The sequence below is a fragment of the Maylandia zebra genome, linkage group LG2 (assembly GCF_041146795.1).
Source record: "Maylandia zebra isolate NMK-2024a linkage group LG2, Mzebra_GT3a, whole genome shotgun sequence".
Taxonomy (NCBI): domain Eukaryota; kingdom Metazoa; phylum Chordata; class Actinopteri; order Cichliformes; family Cichlidae; genus Maylandia; species Maylandia zebra.
This window is the reverse complement of record NC_135168.1, coordinates 48,201,747-48,220,961: the sequence shown is the minus strand read 5'-3', so window position 1 is coordinate 48,220,961 and position 19,215 is coordinate 48,201,747. Positions and strand designations below refer to the sequence as shown.

The following is a 19,215-nucleotide window of genomic DNA, read 5'->3' as shown; positions in this document are numbered from 1 at the left end:
TGATTTACTGAGCATCTGGTGTAGTGTTTAGCTTTATGCATGCTTTTAAAATAGTGTCAAACAATAAGCTGTCAAAATCACAGGGCGAAACAACACAGGAAATAATTCGCACAGAGCTAAAAGTTGCCACAGAAGTAATAAAGAAACTTAAACGAAGACTCGTGTTTGAAAGGATGCGTCTGCAAAATATTTTGTTCATTTTCTGAATTGACAATTTAGTGTCAGTAAAGTCAGGGCACAGATGCACAAGTAGAAACTGTCTGCAAAGAACCATTTTATTGTCTAAAACAGAGAAGACCTTGAGTTATAGGCCAGTTACTCACCACACAGGAAGTTATTTTAGGTTACAGTGGGCTGCTTAACTCTGAGACTTAGAGACTTGATGCAACCTCAGTGTCTCTGCGCGTACACCGGGAAGGAAGACATACTGCAGACACTTTCTCTCTATAACCATACACAAACCAAAGAAGCACAAAACTGCTGGTCACTTACTGATGAAGGTGTGCTTGCTGTATAATCTTCAGGAAAGGTGGGTTCACTTTGAGTTGAATGTTGAAATTCTGCATTTGTGAGTGTGTAAATGCTACAAAAGAACAAAGCGCAGATGTTTCTCTGTGCTAAAAATAGATGAAAATGTGTGAATAGGAAAGGGGGTCTTTAAAAGGCAAGAGCTGCTGCAAAAGATGAGAAACTCACTTTGATTAAAATTCAAGAACAAGATTTCAGTTGGTTTAAATTTGATTAAAAAGTCGTTTTATTATTATTTATTATGAACATTGAACTTCCTAAAACTGAAGTGTGATTGAAACCGTGTCAAGTTAATTATGGTCAATTCTAAAAATACATATATATGTATGTTAGAAATATAAGGTGCCTCTAATTTTGATTCACAGAAATAATAACACAGAGCAAAATTGAAATATTTCACACTGCGTAACCAAATTACAGTCATAAAATGAAAACTGTCAACGAGCGCTTTTATTGCACAACCTAAAAAGTCAAGTGTGCTAAGTGAGTTTGATAAAAGATGCACAAAGAGCGAACCAATCTACTTGCTTCTAACTACCTGCAAATCGATACAAATCGATTAACGTGTGTCAACAGAGGGAAATAACTTTTAATGATAATCATCATAATTTGTTGATGGCGCTTCCTCACACTGAGCTTATTCTCGCTCTCTGCAGTTGATACGTTCTTGATCTCCGTAGCAAAGCCAGGTCACAAATCCTTAAGTAGTCTGGTGGTTTGAGTTGCCACAATCCTCTGCACCCAATTTCCATGGGGCACAAGTTTATTTTCCAGACTAACTGCTTAACCTCAGATGCTAGCTCCATGTATCTAATCTCCTTTTTCATATGTCTCGCCCCACCCCACTTCCCGTGGCCCAGTAAGCTCTGCAAAGCAGTCAGGCAGCCCCACAGAGTGTTAGACCACAGTGCCAAATCCAATACTGAGTTTGCTGCTTCTTGAGTCGGTAGCCTCTAATGTCAGCTGGCATTTTCACAATCCCTCAAATTGCTGAAATGTCCTAAATCCTATTTTGGGCAGGTTTCCTTCCTGCTTTCTGTTTTGTTTTCCTTCATGGCCAAAGAAAACTATCAAAAGCTGTCAATCAAAGACTGGTGGATAACTCGTGAGGATGTGGTTCTTTTCCTCTTTGTGCCCTTTTTGAAAACAGGATTTTAAAATTCATGGAATATTTTTAACCTCCTAAGACCCGAACTCTTCCACGGCAGCATTTTTAATTTCTCTTTGATATTTGGGCTGATTGGGACACGATGAATGTAAACACAAAGAATTACCAGATTTTTTTATTTTTACCTTATTTTTGTTTTTAGGAAAAATGAGAGCCACATCTGAGGATATTCATTCACAATTTTGATAGAACAGTAGCAGAATAATGTCCTCGTAAGTGGATGTCAGGCCCTTGTAGAGCAAAATTTAGTATTTTGGTCTAAATATCCCAAAATGTGATGTCCACATATGTGGACGCAGGTCCTAGGAGGTTAAAATTTGAAAATTACACAAGTGAAGGAACTGTGACTGCACGAGTCTGTCTCAGTGCAGCGTGCTAATGCAAAAGCATAACAACTGTCTTTGTGCCCTTCAGCTGTTTCACTGTGAGATTGGATTTCAGTTCATTTGATCTGAGTGATCTAATGTGATCAAATTTAAAACGATTTCACAGCCACCTTTGTGATATTCACGAACTTGTGGACCACGTAAAATCTGCTCACTTTTATTCACTTTAACCCCCGTTTTTTGGCATTAAGAAAGACTGAAACCTCTGGAGCACCTAATTATTGAACTGTTAATGAGAAAACCGTCTGTGGCACATTGTGATTCAACAAGTATGTGCCTCTAAATTACAGAAGAAGTAAGACTTTTACTTTGGACATACTCTCGCTAGTGATGTGTTAACCATTTGAAATACAGTGTATTTCAAACAGTGTAAAGTTAATCAGATTTAACGTATATTAAGTTTATTTGATTCAAAATACACCAGCACCAGCATGTTTGGGGTAAGGAGTGTTGACCGGTTAAATTATTCATGGATTAAATTCTGACATTGTATACGGTTGTGAGTTTAAATTTTATGGATTTTTCATGAATTAATTGTTAGATTTTTAAGACAAAACTGTAAACAAAATTGTAAAAATCAGCAACATTATCTTGACCATACAGAGAGATACTTTTAGACACATGCAGTGATATTACCGAGTTGCAGGGAAGGCTCACGTTTGATCGTGTTTGATCTGGTCTTATTTGGGTGATCTACAACTTGTTCGGGATGCTAATTACTTTGCGTATTTAACCAAAATCTAATATCACGTTTCCTCTGCCTCCCATAATCCGCCAATACAGCCTTATTGCTCATTATGCTGATGACACTTGACCGAACCTTTTAGAAAAGAAAGTTATATAAAACAGTCATCACTGAAGTTTAGGTAAACTCATCTGTATGATTGAGCCAAGAGTGAAGGCAAGAGTGTGTAGCACTGACGCTGGTCTAGAAAAGTTATAAACTGAGTGTCCTCAGTTATTAATATGAGTTACCTCCATAAGCACCTCCATAAATCTAAACCAGGTCACGTCTCTTCCTTCAAATCCTGCAGAACCTCATTTTAAGTAGGAATAATGTTAATATGTGAACAATTATATTTAAAAAGTCAAATATAATCATTAGCAAACTTGATCATCGTCATGAATTTTAACTAATACAAGTTTTTTGGTTTGTTTCTTAGATTTTTGGGTGTTGGGGGGGGGGTCAGAACTGTTGACCATAATTCAGCTATGACCAAGAAAAACTCGTCAGTGTTAATTTCAATGACACTTTGTTACATGTAAACTCAGCGTGCTTAACATAAGATAAGAATAATTGAATAGTTCTGGTATTTTTGTTTTGCTTGGTTTTTTGTTTTTGTTTTTGTTTGTTTGATTGTTTGTTTTTTGCTTTTTGCTTTTTGGCATCATCAGTCCTTCCATTTGAAGAACAAACTCCAAAGCCAGGTGATAATGGAGGTGGGAATCACCATACATCCCACGATACGATATTATCACAATACATAACGCACGATACGGTATTATTGCAATTTTAAAAAATATTTTGCGATATTCAGATTCTGTACATAAAGGTAAACTTTATCAATATTCATTTTATCTAATATCAAAGTCTCGCACTCAGTCTTTCTCTCATTTCAGTTTTATTGTTGACAAACTGAACGGTTTGTATTACAGTCTAGTCCAACTTAACTGAATGCAACCATCTGGTACAATTACAGCTATTCTGAACTATGCAATATGAAAACTATGCAGCCCCTTCAGCAACTGAAGAATTTGAAAGTAAATTAAAACAATACATAATTTTGCGTTAAATAAAAAAGTTTTAAACTTAATTAAAATAAAACACGTCTTAAATTAAAATAAGTAAACTGTCATGTTTATTGCTGCCAAAAACAAGTTAAACACATTTGGACAGTGAAGGGATGTCAGGACTCTTGCTCAGAAAAAGGATCAACATGCTCTGAAGTCAGAGCACAAAAACCTTTTTTGTAACAAAATATCGATTTCTGCTGTCCCTGTATCGATACATCATTAGCAAACAAAATATCACGATACTACACAGTATCGATTTTTTTCCCCGCCCCTAGGTGGTAATGTCAAATGTCAAATGATCAACCTTCAATGGATGGATGGATTGAGTTAACATTTTTTTAAAAAGTGTTAAAAAAATTGCTGAACAGTTTCTGTTATGTTAAAAATATAATTCACACCCGAAAGAAAACATCATGGCTCCAAGTGACAGCAGCAGGAGGCCACAAACGGCTCTGTTTTGTTGTATATAATGACCTCATTCCTCTGCATGTGTAACTGTTGAGTAAGAAAAGTCCAAGGACAAACTGTATTGGAAGGCCACATTCTTTTGCTGAACACCCAACTAATGATGTTTTTCATTTTTGTTTCACCCCCTCGTTAGCTGCAGAGAGAGGGAACAGCCATGAGTCTGCTGTGATAATGGTGAGTTATGGCGGCCGTATCCACAGCGTTTCGCTGCTGGTTCCACATGAATGTTCCCAGGGGATACGCTGGGAGTCTGCAGCCCCCTGTGTAATTACCTTTTAGCACAGAAATGACTGAAGTGAGATTCTGCTCTGTCATTGTTAGTGCATTGTAAAAACAACACATTGTAGGCGACAAGGATTGTTCTCTGTGATTTAGTAATATCATTTCTAAACTGAAATTGTGAAATATTTTATATTAGTGTCACCAATTATACAATAATTTTCTCATAAGTTTACATGCACTCTGCTGACATGTGTTGGTTACTATTAATAATACTTGTTAATGAATTAATACATTATACGTCTATCATTTAAAAACATAAGAGGTTTAAAGAAATTAAAATAGTTGTTATATATTCTAGGTAAACGTATTGTTTGGGCGATTACTATGTAATGTCAGCACCAAGGTATTACAAGGAAATGCTCTGTGTTTAGAGGAAAGCTTCTTCTGTACTTTCCTAAGCGCTTAGGTTCACGATGCTTCTCAGAAGTGCAGAGCAGAACGACATTGCATGGCGCAAAGTGCTAACACTCAAACGTAATGACCAAAGTCCTCTGGAAAGAGGAAACGGCTTGCATGTACATCAGAAAGGGACGAAATCTGATCTTAACTTAAAAACCTAAACGTATGTTTTTGTTCTTTTCTCATTCATCTGGATAACTCTATTGAACTCTATTGAACTCTATTGAACTCTATGATCTATATGATGATTCAAAGACTGAAAATGTCGAGTTAGAGTTGATTTCTACAACAAAAACATTATAGTTCAATCATATTCTGAAAAACTATTTTGAACATTGTATCATGAACTACAGCAAACTACAAAAATGTGTAACAAACCTGAAGTAAAATCTAATGTTGCATATCTCAAATGTTTTCTTTTCATAAAAGTGTTTTTAGCTGAGGAGGACTAATATCTGTTTAAAAACCTATACTGTTACTTTTTTTTATTTGGTTTAAATGTCGATTAAGGATTGCTTGCAATTTAATTTTCTCATTAAGACTGCGTTAGTCAGGTAGTTTAGATAGATTAGTTTAATAAATGGGGAATTAAAAAAATACATTTCCAGCCCAGTATTTTTAAAATAAAGTCTCAGGGTGCATCATTAGAGACAGAAAACATGGACACATGGTTTCCACAAAATATTCAGGTTGGGTGGTGCACAAATGTCTAATGGTGACACTGCACCTGCTGGACACAAACATCAATTTCCTTGTGGAAAAGTCAGTCTTGACTTCTCCTCATTAAAAGCAAAGGAGGTTTTTAACTAAAGGAGAGGAGCAGGTTTGATTCGGCACGATCAATGCACCCGTTAACTGTGTATTCACCGTAATCTCACCCATCTTTCCAAATTTGCAACAGCAGGAACAAAATACCAAACATGGTCACAATGCACTTTGTGTCATATGTCATTAACTCCCAGAAATAGACGCTGCTGATTTTTAACACTGTGTCACAAGCTATCACCTCTTTTTCTATGATGTGTTGGCTTTGGTGCCTGTGTAATTGTAAATGAGGAAATCCCTGGGGGACAAGCAGCGGGTTATATCACCATAGTTGCTTCCTGTGCTTAGTGTAGTGTATGTGCATCGAAACTGCAAAGAGTTGCCTGCTCAGAATATGTTACTTTATACTGATGTTGAGGGCAAGAAAAGGCAAGTTAAAAAAAACTACAACAAAAAACAAAAATAATGGCAATAATAACAGCAGGCCAGTGTCATTTCCCACTCTAAAGAAGCTGCAATTTTCTTTTCACAGGATCGCAGCAGAGCAGAAAGGAACAGAACTCAAAGATATGCTAACGACGTAGAGGAACCAGAGTACGACGTGGTGGATAACCAGGAAGAAGTGCTTAGTGTACGCATTCTTCCTGCGAGGCCCATAAATGATGACCAAGAGTATGCAGGTAGAAAGAAAGTCTTTCATTTCTATTTTAATGTTAGTTTTGTTCATACTAACATCTAGTACTGCTACTACCTCAGCTATAGCTTGATTTTAATTTCATGAGTTGAAAATGTATTTAAAGCGTCTTTAATGAGACCACTGAGAAAAGTTGTTCATTTGGTCCTAATAAAGCACATTAAAACATGAAAGTAAGAGGAGCTTAGTGATTATTATTATTATTATGTTTAATAGTGTTTTATTATTTCCTTTTTTCATTATTTCTTAAATGTATACATATACAGTGGATTAAGGACATACATCCACAAGTAATTATTAAATGAATTGTTAAGCAGTTATCTTAATCTAAAACCACTAAAATGATTTTAATAATTCCCAAACTTCTTCAAACTTGACTTAAAGTACTATTTGTACTTGACACAGGGACACTGAGTCTATTTTACCTTCCTACACAGAAATGCTCTCATGAATGTAATTAGAATGAAGCTGAATGAGGTGCAGGGGAAAAAACAGATCTACCACAAACTGTGGTGAGAATGAAAGCAGCCTGGATCTGAGAAAGAGCTCATGCTGAGTGAGCATGATCTGCCAGTGGGTCTCCAGGGCCATCTGTTGGCTGAGTCAGACTGCGGGAGATTACAATTATCCAGCAGCTGAGGGGGAAGAGAGGGAAATGTGCAGTGCGAACAAGCTCGCTTTACTCTCCTGCTTGGATGTGGCCCGCAGCCAGGGGCCTCACAGCTGCATGTCTACAACTTTATAGTGAATGTGGCTTTTAAATTTGTTCACACTTGGAGCATTCTCCCTCTGTAATCAATACAGTCTGCTGCTGCAGTGCACTACTGGGACCGACATCGACCGACTTACAGGAATGATACAAACTCACAGGGTGTTTAAACTGTCAGCTTACACTGGAACTTCTTAAAGTACTATCATCACAGTCATTGATGAGAGTGTTTCTTTGGCTCTTAAGACAGGGATCTCCCAAGGTCATCATCAGCTCACAACCTTTCATCACTCTCCCCTGTAAGGTTTCTTTTTTGGTCTTCATTAATGAATATACAATTTGAATGCAACTACCTTACTGACCGTACTCCACATTTCGTTGTGCTCTTCAATCAATCAGGGAAACTCAAACATCCTCCCAAGATGTCCATCCAGAGAAACACCATTTTCAACAGGTAAACCTACAACGCATTTAAAATTGAGTGATTATTGTGGTAAAGATACTGAACAGTAACAGTGAAATTCAAATCAGAGACATCTTTGTTTACCTTGAAAAACAAAACTATTAAATCACAGTTAATTAACAGTTAAAATAACTTAATTACATAATCGCGCACATCCATACTTTGCCTGGTAACAGCAGCTTGTGCTGGCAAATATGATCAATGAAAATGAGAAAACATTGGATAAATATTGAAGGTAACTTAGTCTTTGCAATGGCTTAATAATTTCTCTCTTCTTGGTTGCTGCTCATCAAAGCACAGAGTCACTTAGACGGCATTACTCATGCTGAAAACCCATATGATGCAACTAACTTCATTAATTAGTTGCTGCCTGCCCTTGCACCTTTGCACTGCCAGAGTGGGCAGCGACTAGCTAATGAACATAGTGAAGCAAATACTAGCTCTAATTGTCACTTAAAATCAAAGAAGAATGAAAAGAAAGTACTTCAAAAGAAATCTGAAGTTGTGTTTTACACTTGACTGACAAAGTAGGAAAGTCAACTCCACCTAAACAACTTGGGGATTTAGTGGTAGCTGTCGATATTCAGCTAGTTTTTAACTCAACCAGATAACATGAAGTTATGTAGTTCATTTCATCAGTCTGTATGTCTTTTTGTTGTATTGTTTGTGGTAATGCTCAGAAACGAATGGATAGGTTGACATGAAAAGTTTACCAGAGATGGCACAGAGGGCGGCATAGAGGTGACTGCACCACTGGGAAGGGCAAACATTTAAAATTAATAAACATTTCAAAAATGGGAGACATTGTCTTGAAATTCTTAAGAATATTTTTTAACTAAGCAGGATCTAGATATACCTCTCATCCATGCATGGTGTGGTGAGAAATATTCAGCCTCTAGTGATGTGCAGTCTTTGGCGACTCTTTTTTTCTGTTTAATTTAATGCAGCTTAACATAAAATACTTTTTTCTCATAGATTTACAGCTTCTGATCTCAGTAGATTTGGCATCCTCTAATACTAAAGCTGATTATTGCAGATTAATTGAAGGATGCTGGTTGTCTTTAGTTAAATGTACTGTAATGTTTTCTGTAAACTGAGTAAAAGCTGATTCTGTCCCAGAAAAGAACCTTTTCACCTTTGTCTTCTGTGTTTGAAACACAGCACCTGTGATAAATAGAGATCTGAAGCCTGGCCGACAAAAGATGAAAACAGGTAACATCTCAGCTGACTGAAATTGTTTTGCCTTTCTGGGTCACAGTTTAAATCTCATATTGTATATTCACGTGGTGTAGTTACAGATAGGAGGATTCCACCTGTGCCAAAAGGAGAACAGGTAACTTCACCTGCCAAACAATACAGTTTACTGTACTACTGTTTGTTTGCTTTTTTTTTATCTTTCAATAAATTGTAATGCTGACAAACTATTAAAAAGGTGACCAACTTTTTCTCTTTCTAACATTACAGCACTCACAAAGGTAATTTGCTAAATTATTGTTTAAGTTACTCATTGTTGTATTTATCTGCCTTATGGATGCACTTACTGTTTGATTCTTTGTTCCTGCAGGAGTTTGCAATCACCGTCACCTTTTACCCTGGAGTTGGTCAATGTCTTGTCTGGAAAGGCTCCACAGCAAGGTTGCAGGAGAGAGTGAGTACTGTTTTATTTTACATATAGAACCTGACACTTGTCCCAGTTCCCTGTGGTTTTAATTTGCTGGAGTTGACGATAACCCAGTGTGACGTTTTCCCCTGCAATAATGGTGTAAAGCAAAAACAACACCCCACAGTTTGTACAGTGTAGCGATGACACCATCTGCTGGTTGGAAAGATTATCACAGCAAATGCTGGAGGCTCTTCTGACATGTTATTTAATGTCATTTGATTTCAGCAGAGAGCACGGGACCACTAGAAATGTAAGTAGCTGAAAATGCTGAACCTATTAGAAGGTGTTGTTTGCGTTTTATTCACCATCTCTTAACAAACTAAGTCCTATGAGAAATACTGTAAAATAAACATGCTTTCCTGATTCATATATACATTTGATTTTATTCTACAAATTTCACCAAGCATTGCCGTTTAACTCTCTTTTTATACTTTTAACAGGCAGAGTTTAGTTCACATATGAAAGGTAAGATAAAAATCACAGCCTCTTGTGATAAAGTGTTACCAATAATTGTTTACAACTGTATTAACACATAAAGGGTTTTTATTTTTAGGTCCACTCAGTTCTGAAAGTCTTACACCTGGCAGTTACAGGCATTCACTGGATTTGGAGTCTCACTTAGAAAGAAGGTCTGACTTTATATTTTCAGGCTTCTCAAGATGCTTTTTTAAATGTCTTATTTACATGCATCTTTTTTATCTTTTATTTAGGACCCATCAAAGTCTAGGTAAGTATCTTTGGGCTCATCATTATCAGTCATTATACAGTTACTGACTTAATAAGTCCCCCCTGACATCTACTTAAAGAAAGGGTCCCATCAAAACGCCATCACCATGAATGGCCTCAGACGAAAGAAGACTTTGACCAGCACGACTTTGTCCCAATGGAAAAGCCTCAACAGGTACATGTGCTGCCACAGTCATGTGAAAAAGAAAGTTTTTGTTGAAGTATGTCTGTAAAGGTTCTCAGTCATCCAGGTCATCGTACTCTAAGGAGCTTGGAAGGAAGCGTCTGGACTTCTTTAAGAGACTTTCCCCCTCTCATCCAAGAAGCTTCTTCAGTTCTAAGAGCAGTTGGTGGATAGTCCCAGATTCCCAGCCCTATGGGAGTGTCCCCAAGAGAGTCATGTGCCCCGTATGGATCCTCTACCTAATCACATGAGCCATGGTGTGAAAGTGTGTGTGAGTCACAATCAGCCAAGGTTTCAGGTGAACCCACTGTGAAAACTAGCCCAATGGGTTCACAACATGGAAGAGCCACCTCCACGGGACACAACTCGCATGCATCTAAAGGACAAAGGTCATTGCTTCAAGGACGCCAATGTTCACATTTTGGACAGAGAAGACAGACGGTTTGAAAGAGGAGTGAAAGAAGCATCTATGTCCACTGTGAACGACCATCTTTGAACAGAGAAGGTGGCTTATGACACCAACTGACATCTATAATCCAGTTTTGAGTTCCCTCCCCAGACACCTTAACACCCACTCACATCCTGGGCCATTTAACCTCAGTAAATCACATGACAGTGTGGGGATAGGTTTCACAGTGGGTTCACCTGAAACCTTGGCTGATTGTGACCCACACCCACTTTCACACCTTGGCTCGTGTGATTCGGTAGAGGATCAAGAGGGGGTCCATGACCCTCTTGGGGACGCTCCCATAGGGCTTAAAATCTGGGACTCTCCACCAACTGCTCTTAGAACTGAAGAAGCTTCTTGGATGAGAGGGGAAACATCTTCAAGGAAACTTAAGAAGTCCAGACGCTTTTCTTTCCAAACTTAAAATTTTCATAGAACTCTAAAAAAGACATTTGAAAGGTTAAGTGATTCAGGATTCAAGAATGACTTTAAAGGACTTTACCAGTCCCTTGTGTCATTGTGGAGGGATTTTGGCCCACTCTTCTTTACAACATTGCTTCAGTTCATTGAGGTTTGCAGGCATTTGTTCATGTGCAGCTTTCTTAGGGTCCCACCATCTATTTCAATCAGGTTGAGGTCTGGACTTTGACTGGGTCATTCGTTGTAGATTTGCTGCTGTACTTGGGATAATTTTCCCGGTTGCATGATCCAGTTTCAGTCATGCTTTAGCTGTTGGACAGATGGCCATAGACTTCACTTAAGAGTACTTTGGTATGCAGCGGAGTTTATGATCAACTGCACAGGTCCTGTGTCTGCAAAACAAGACCCAGCCATCATACCTCCACCACCAGTTGGTAAGAGGTGTTTGCACTGACATGCTATGTTTAGCATGTGGCAGCAGCAAGTATCTTTGCTACTATGAGTCACTTCAGTATTGCATAGACACAGTTTTTAACACCTATTATTCAGTAGGAGAGCTTAATTAGCAGATGCACTATTCTCTTCAGCTGGCACTTCTCCTCAACCACTTTGCTCCACCTTTCCCTCCAGCAGCTGAGCCAAGAAATTACACCTCGCCACGCCAAATATCTCCACTTTGGTCTCATCAGTCCAAAGGAGACTGTTCCTGAGATGTTGTGGTTTGTTAAGATGCAACTTTGCAGACTTGCAGCCATGCTACTACGTTTCTTCAGAAAGAAGTAGCTTTCTACTGGTAACCCTTTCAAAAAGGCCAAACATGTTCATTCTTTTTCTAATTGTACATTCGAGAGCTTTAAGGTTCAGCATGTTAACTGAGGCCTGTAGAGTCTAAGATGTAGCTCTTGGGTATTTTTCACTTATTTTGCAGCACCTAGCAATGTACAGTTTGACCTTAGGGTGAATTTCTTGGGGGAATCCACTCCTGGGAAAACTGTAGTATTGTGTAAACAAACACCTGAATAATCATTTCCAGCAAAATGCCAAAGCTTCTGTGTTTTAGAGATGATCACATGTGCTGATGATCAGGTAATCAAGTGTATTGGCATCACCTGGTTGCTAATTACCCCTTTAATTCCTATGGAAACAGTGGAGGTGTATCTAATTTTTCACAACTATCCATAATTAACCCAAACTAATCCTGTAATCAAGAATGATATCCATCACAACGTGATATTAACTAGCTTTGAATCCACTGATCAATGAACTTTTCTGGTAGACCTGTGAGGAAGATTGGTACATCGGGACATGCAATCGAGCAGATGCTGAGCACGCCTTGCACCTGGTGAACAAGGTATATGAATAAGGACTCTAAATATAAAAATATAACTGAACATGTCTTAAGCTTGGGCAGATGTTAAACATAGTTATTTGGATCTATATCAGTTGAAAGTGTAAAAACAAAAGCACAGTTTAACAGGAGTATTCTTTTCTTTCTGTAACTCCTCCCATTAGGATGGTGCATTTTTGGTACGAGACTGCTCCACCAACAGCAACTTTGAACCCTTGGTATTGGTTGTGTATCATGAGAAGAAGGTTTACAATGTCAAAATTCGGTTTGTCGAGAGCACAAAAAAGTACGCATTGGGCACAGGATATCGTTCAAATGATGTGAGTGAACACATTTCAGAAAATGTTTCATTAAGAACCCTCAATCGCACTATATTTACTCTAATTCCCTTTATTTTTCCTCAGATGTTTGACTCTGTGGCAGACATCATCAAGTTCCACTCCATATTTCCAATAACACTTGTCAGTGGGAGAACCGCGATGGGAAACAAGTACCCAGACAACTGTGTGCTGACATTTCCTATAACAAAAGGGGATGTTGAACGGTTGCTACAATAACATGTGAACCTTGCCAACAAAGATTTGTCAATGTGCTTCTTGTGTCATGTGTGTTCACAGTTCCACAAAAACTGTAGCGCTGTCATTCTGAGCAAGTTGGGGTGGATGGATTTTGTAAAAGAAAAATATATACGTTGATCAGACGTGCCTATAAATTCTGGTTATTTTGATAATAATAATGTGCTAATGGTTTTTAAATTAATCCCATAGACAAGTGGTTCTCAAATTCTTTGGGTCCAGTGACACAAAACCTCCTATAATCAAAATATCGATTTGGCTGGTTCTGCCACAGCATTCGAAAATCTTCCCACACCTGCTAGCTACCAGGCTAATAAACTAGCAAGTGATTTCATTATTTCATTGTTGTAGTGAGTCACAATCATATCAGTTCCTCCTGTTCCTCCATAATATGGTAGCAATTACTGGATAAAATATGCTTTTGTTATTGAATCAAATGGTCCCCAATCTGTAAAATGCACTTCTTAATGATCTAGCGCAATTTAACAAATTTTTTTACAGATCCCTTGTCCCCCGGACCCGATTAGAGACCCACTTCTCTCTGACAGATAATAGTGATCTACCCTAATTATCCTAATTTAATGTCTTCAAATTGTATATTTTGTAGCAACAATCTAAAATAAAAAGTCTGTAACTGTACAATTATACAAACCAAAAAGCTAGAACCAAATAGCGTAATCTTTGGTCATTTTTTGCTTTATATGGATATGTGTATAAACATATACACATATCTACTGAGAAATAAAAGAAATATTAAATATTAATCTCTTAAATACTAATCTGGTTTTTGGACAGTTGATTTGGAATTCAGTTAAACACTGATCATGAATCCATATAAAAAAGTTAGCATTTTCATGTGTTTCGCCTCCTTGTATACTTTTCTTGGCAGGAATGGACTTCCATACCTACTTCACATTTTCCTTTCTTTTTCTTAAATCAGACTTACTTCCCTGTCCTTATTTTTAACCAGCACAATGCTGTTTTTCAGTCATGAACTGCACGAAATGTTATAAAGATTTTATTTTTATTTTATCACAATTTTATTTTAAATTATTACAAGAGTTGGGAAATTCCCAGTGCTAGGTTTCAGTTAGCTTGACTCAGTGCCATTCAGTGGCTCTGGCTTAAGTGCAGTGAATTGATTTAGAGAGTGCTCTGCAGTATTTCTGTTGGTAACTTAACTAAAGATAGCAAGTGAAACCATTTATAACATGGAACTAAAGTTTACTAATTTTTACAATATAAGTGGGAAAATGACAGATATACTAAATAACAAATTTAAGGCTAAACAAACTACTTCAAGTCACATGATTGATTGATTGATTGATTGATTGATTGATTGATTGATTGGTTGAGTAACAATACTTTATTTATCCCGAGGGAAATTGTTTAAAAGGCTACCAGACAATCCGGTGTCATCATGAGCACCCTTTCTGACCATACATGGAATACACAAACATAACACTGGGAAGACAGGTAGGGGAGGTACGAAAAAAACAATGGAAATACACACGAGGAAAGAGGAGGAGAAAAAAGATATCCTCTCAGACTGAGCTCCTCGGGGAGAGCAGTTTGAGAACAGAAAAAAACACCTCAGCACAGAAAGCACATAAATCTTCACATCTTACAACCTAAAAGCACATGACTTGCAGCGGGGGGGGGAGTCAGGAGTTAGTCCATGTACACAGCAGCCAGCCTTCCAGTGCTAGACAGATCCGCCTGCCTACTTCAGGTGGGAGTAAACGTTTGGAGGCATTGGGGGGGGGGAGTGCGTGTCTGTGTACATGGGAGATTTGCATGTGTGTGTGTGTGTGTGTGTGTGTGTGTGTGTGTGTGTGTGTGTGTGTGTGTGTGTGTGTGTGTATCCTGTGTTCAACTTGAGAGAGAGTTTCACCCGGTTAAGCAACAGTCAACAGTCCTCCAGCTGACCCATGTGACCTTGAAGGATAGGAGCAGATGGTCAAAAATAATGAACTGGTATGCATAATTACAGCCATACCAGATAGTAAGCTCATGGAGAAATGCAGTCAAAGTTAAAAACATCGATCGATTGATAGATGGCAGAGTCAAAGGAGAGAAACAAAGGTGCAGAAGTGGCTCAGTAAACTTGTGAGAGCATAATATGAACAATTTTCCATTAGTTTTACAAAACCAGAGTGAGGTCATTTAAACCTAAACCATGGAGCTCCTAGTGCACAGCATTTGTGCTGATGTTGAGGAGGGGGAGGTTTCGAGGCTCTGTGGTTATTGAGTCAGCGAACCCCGTTATAGAATAGAATAGAATTCAACTTTATTGTCATTGCACATGCACAGGTACAGGGCAACGAAATGCAGTTTGCATCCATCCAGAAGTGCTTTAGTGATATAGATATATTACAATATATATTAGCAATAATATAGATATGTGAGTATATTACAGAAATGGGTCTATTATGGTATGTTATAATGTACACGGTATGAAGTATGTTGTGAATATTCTATAACTAAGTATGTACAGGCTGTAGTGAGTACAAGCTATGTGCAGGCTATGAACAGGATATAAATATGAAAAACTATACAGAATATGAAATAAATAACTTTACAGAATCTGAGATATACAGCTATACAGAAATGGGAACTATGCAAGTTGTAAACAGTTGTAGGATTAAAAATTATCGAATGTACAGAATGATTATTTACACAGAGCTATACAGTAGTGCAGTTAAGATAAGTGAGGGTGTAGATAGTTTCTACAGAGGCTATATAAAGTGCTAGTGGTTGTGAGTGGTGGTTCAGTCCATGTTATTATTGTGTGTTTGAGGGTACAGTTGTCCATTGTGGGTGTGTGTATGTTCAGTCCGTGTGTTAACGTGGGTCAGATGTCAGGAGGCAGAGTTCAGGAGTCTGACAGCTGTGGGGAAGAAGCTGTTCCGGTACCTGGTGGTCTTAGTCCGGAGGCTCCTGTAGCGCCTCCCAGAGGGCAGGAGGGTGAAGAGTCCATGTGATGGGTGACTGGGGTCTTTGATGATTTTCCCAGCCCTTTTCAGACACCGCTTCCTGTAGATGTCTTTTATGGCAGGAAGTGGTGCTCCGGCGATGCGCTGGGCAGTTTTCACGACCCTCTGCAACGCCTTCCGGTCCGAGGCAGAGCAGTTCCTGTACCAGACTGTTATACAGTTGGTCAGGATGCTCTCGATGGTGCAACGATAGAAGTTCACCAGGATGTCTGAGGACAGGTGGTTCTTCCTCAGAGTCCTCAAGAAGAAGAGGCGCTGGTGAGCCTTCTTGACCAGCTTGGAGCAGTTGGTCGTCCAGGTGAGATCCTCGGAGATGTGGACTCCCAGGAACTTGAAGCTGCTCACACGCTCCACAGCCATCCCCTTAATGTGGATGGGTGGATGTGGGTCAGCATTCCTCCTGTAGTCCACGATGAGCTCCTTGGTCTTCTCGGTGTTAAGCAGCAGGTTGTTTGTGTCGCACCACTCAGCCAGACGATCCACCTCCTCCCTGTAGGCGGCCTCATCGTTGTCACTGATGAGGCCAATCACCGTGGTGTCATCTGCAAACTTAATGATGGTGTTGGAACCATCAGCAGGTCTGCAGTCGTGGGTGAAGAGGGAGTAGAGGAAAGGGCTCATCACACAGCCTTGTGGTACACCGGTGTTCATTGTGATGGTAGATGAGCAGTGGTTATCCAGCCAGACATGTTGGGGGCGGTTGGTCAGGAAGTCCAGTAACCATTTGCAGATGAGGGAGCTGATACCCAGGTCTGTCAGTTTCCTGATGAGTTGTGAGGGGTGGATTGTATTGAACGCTGAACTGAAGTCTATAAACAGCATTCTGGCGTAGGTGTTGTTGTTGTCCAGGTGTGAGAGGACAGAGTGCAGTGCGATGGAGACTGCATCCTCTGTGCTCCTGTTCTGGCGGTATGCGAATTGGTGGGGGTCCAGGGTGGGGGGGAGACAGGATTTGAAGTGTGCTAGGACCAGCTGCTCTAAGCACTTAGTGATGATGGGGGTGAGTGCTACTGGGCGGTAGTCATTGAGGCAAGATGGGTTGGAGTTTTTGGGTATCGGGACGATGGAGGTGGATTTGAAGCAGGCCGGTACCACAGCGTGGGCCAAGGACAGGTTGAATATGTCTGTGAGCACTCCTGCAAGCTCCCCAGAACACACTCTGAGAACACGCCCGGGGATGCCATCGGGACCTGCAGCCTTGTGGACATTGATCCTGCTCAGCACCGCTCCTACATCGGTGGGGGAGAGAGTCAGAGGTTGGTGGTCTGGCGTCATGTCTGCTTTGGTTGTGGTTGTGGGGTTCCCTCGCTCAAAACGAGCATAAAAGTTGTTGAGCTCGTTGAGGAAGGAGACATCAGAGGATGCGGGGGAGGGTTTGGTGGTCCTGTAGTCTGTAATGGTCTGGAGTCCTTGCCACATGCGTCGGGGGTTGGAGTTGGAGAAGTGTTCTTCTACATTCTTTTTGTAATGGTGTTTGGCTTTTTTGATGCCCTTCTTTAGATTAGCCCTGGCTGTACTGTAGGCGTGTGCATCTCCTGACCTAAAGGCGGTGTTGCGGGCCTTCAGGAGGAGACGAACATCCCGGTTCATCCAAGGCTTCTGGTTGGGGTACATGGTGATCCGTTTCTGGGTGGTGACACTGTCTGTGGTTTCGGAGATGTAATCCAGTACAGATGAGGCGTACTGGTCCAGGTCTGTGTGGGTGAACATATTCCAGTCTGTGTTTTTAAATCTGTCCTGGAGCACTGCGTCTGTCCCCTCTGGCCACACTTTAATTGTCCTCACAGCAGGTTTCACACGTTGGATGAGTGGTGAATACCGAGGTGTGAGGAACAGGGAGAGATGGTCCGACTGTTCAATGTGGGGGAGGGGTGTGGCTTTGTAGGCTCCAGCCAGGTTGGAATACACATGGTCTAAAGTCCTGTCTCCTCTGGTGTGGCAGGAGACATGTTGGTGGAATCTGGGGAGGACTGGCTTTAAGTTGGTGTGGTTGAAGTCGCCAGCAACAATAAAAGCAGCCTCGGGGTGTTTATTCTGGTGTTTGTTCTTATGCATTGTATCTTTCAGCACTGCCCCCACCCTGGTCATGATTTTTTTTTTTTTTTGGGGGGGGGGGGGGTCTAAACACTTCCCCTTTCCAATAATAGTACCTACAGCTGTGGAATATCTAGGAAGTTAGGAATTTCACAAACTTATTGCAACAGTAATGTCCTATTACAATACCGATTTCAAATTCAGTGAGCTGTTTAGAAACAACCTATTATTTCACAAACGTTTATGACACACTGCATGGCTGCGTGCTTGCTTTTATACACTTATACTAATGTGATAGAAAACAACTTCAAAGATTAAGAGTTGTGGCCTAATAGTGTAGATGCACAATTTAATGAATGACCTCTTTTTAGGTCATATACTTCCCAAAATCTGACCTGCATAGGTCCGGTCCAGAGTCTTCCTTAGTCGTGATGGTTACATGATTGTTGCAGAACTATTGTTAACTGAATTAGCTTAAGCTTGAGCAGAAAAACTTCGCTGGCAATGTATGAGTTTAATTCTTCATTACCGTACTTATAAATGGATCATATAGTTGTGCATCAGCAGAAGTCAGCTGAAGGTCACAGTGATCTCTTTGGATGGCCCTGGACCCCGTATGTCTGTCCAAAAAGCAGACACTGCATTATGTAGATAGGAGATAACCCATTTAGGACTGTGATTATTAAGTGTACCAAGTGCCGTCGACTGCATGTGTCAGGAGTATCGGAACAGTTGAGACACATTTTTTCTAAACACCGCGTCTCTGTGGCTTTTAAACTACAAAATACAAAAATTGGTCCACCCCAAGGATTGGGTCCCCCGACACAAACAGAGTAACATAGTGTACGCTGTTAAGTGCAGGAGGATTGCCAGGATTTATACAAACAACCTCTGGCGAAGAGGATGGCACAACGCAGCAGAGCCACATTGTCAGGCCAGGACTCTGCAGTCTATTCACACCTACAGGCCAGGAGACACTCTTTCAAGGATGAGGATGTAACATCCTGGACAGGGAGGAACGCTGGTTTGAGCGCAGAGTCAAGGAGGCCATTTACGTGAAAAGGGAAAGACCATCTCTGAGTGGAGGAGGGGCCTAAGGGTACGTCTGTCACCATCTTACAATGCTGTGATTGCAGCCATTCCCCAACTCTCTGTGAATGGGACT

At 40.0% G+C, this 19,215-nt stretch overlaps 1 protein-coding gene across 1 annotated transcript; it reads left to right on the top strand.

Annotated features, from left to right (window-relative positions):
* The first annotated feature begins 403 nt into the window (after positions 1-403).
* On the top strand, positions 404-13,809 carry clnk (cytokine dependent hematopoietic cell linker). The gene is made up of 17 exons (XM_004545822.4): positions 404-529; positions 4,478-4,518; positions 6,323-6,470; positions 7,440-7,492; positions 7,593-7,647; positions 8,818-8,868; positions 8,949-8,989; positions 9,121-9,131; positions 9,221-9,304; positions 9,545-9,569; positions 9,760-9,784; positions 9,873-9,948; positions 10,030-10,046; positions 10,126-10,220; positions 12,374-12,448; positions 12,610-12,765; positions 12,850-13,809. The coding sequence occupies exons 2-17, from the start codon at positions 4,516-4,518 to the stop codon at positions 13,000-13,002; spliced, it is 1,068 nt and encodes a 355-aa protein (XP_004545879.1). The 5' UTR covers positions 404-529; positions 4,478-4,515; the 3' UTR covers positions 13,003-13,809.
* Positions 13,810-19,215: the final 5,406 nt, after the last annotated feature.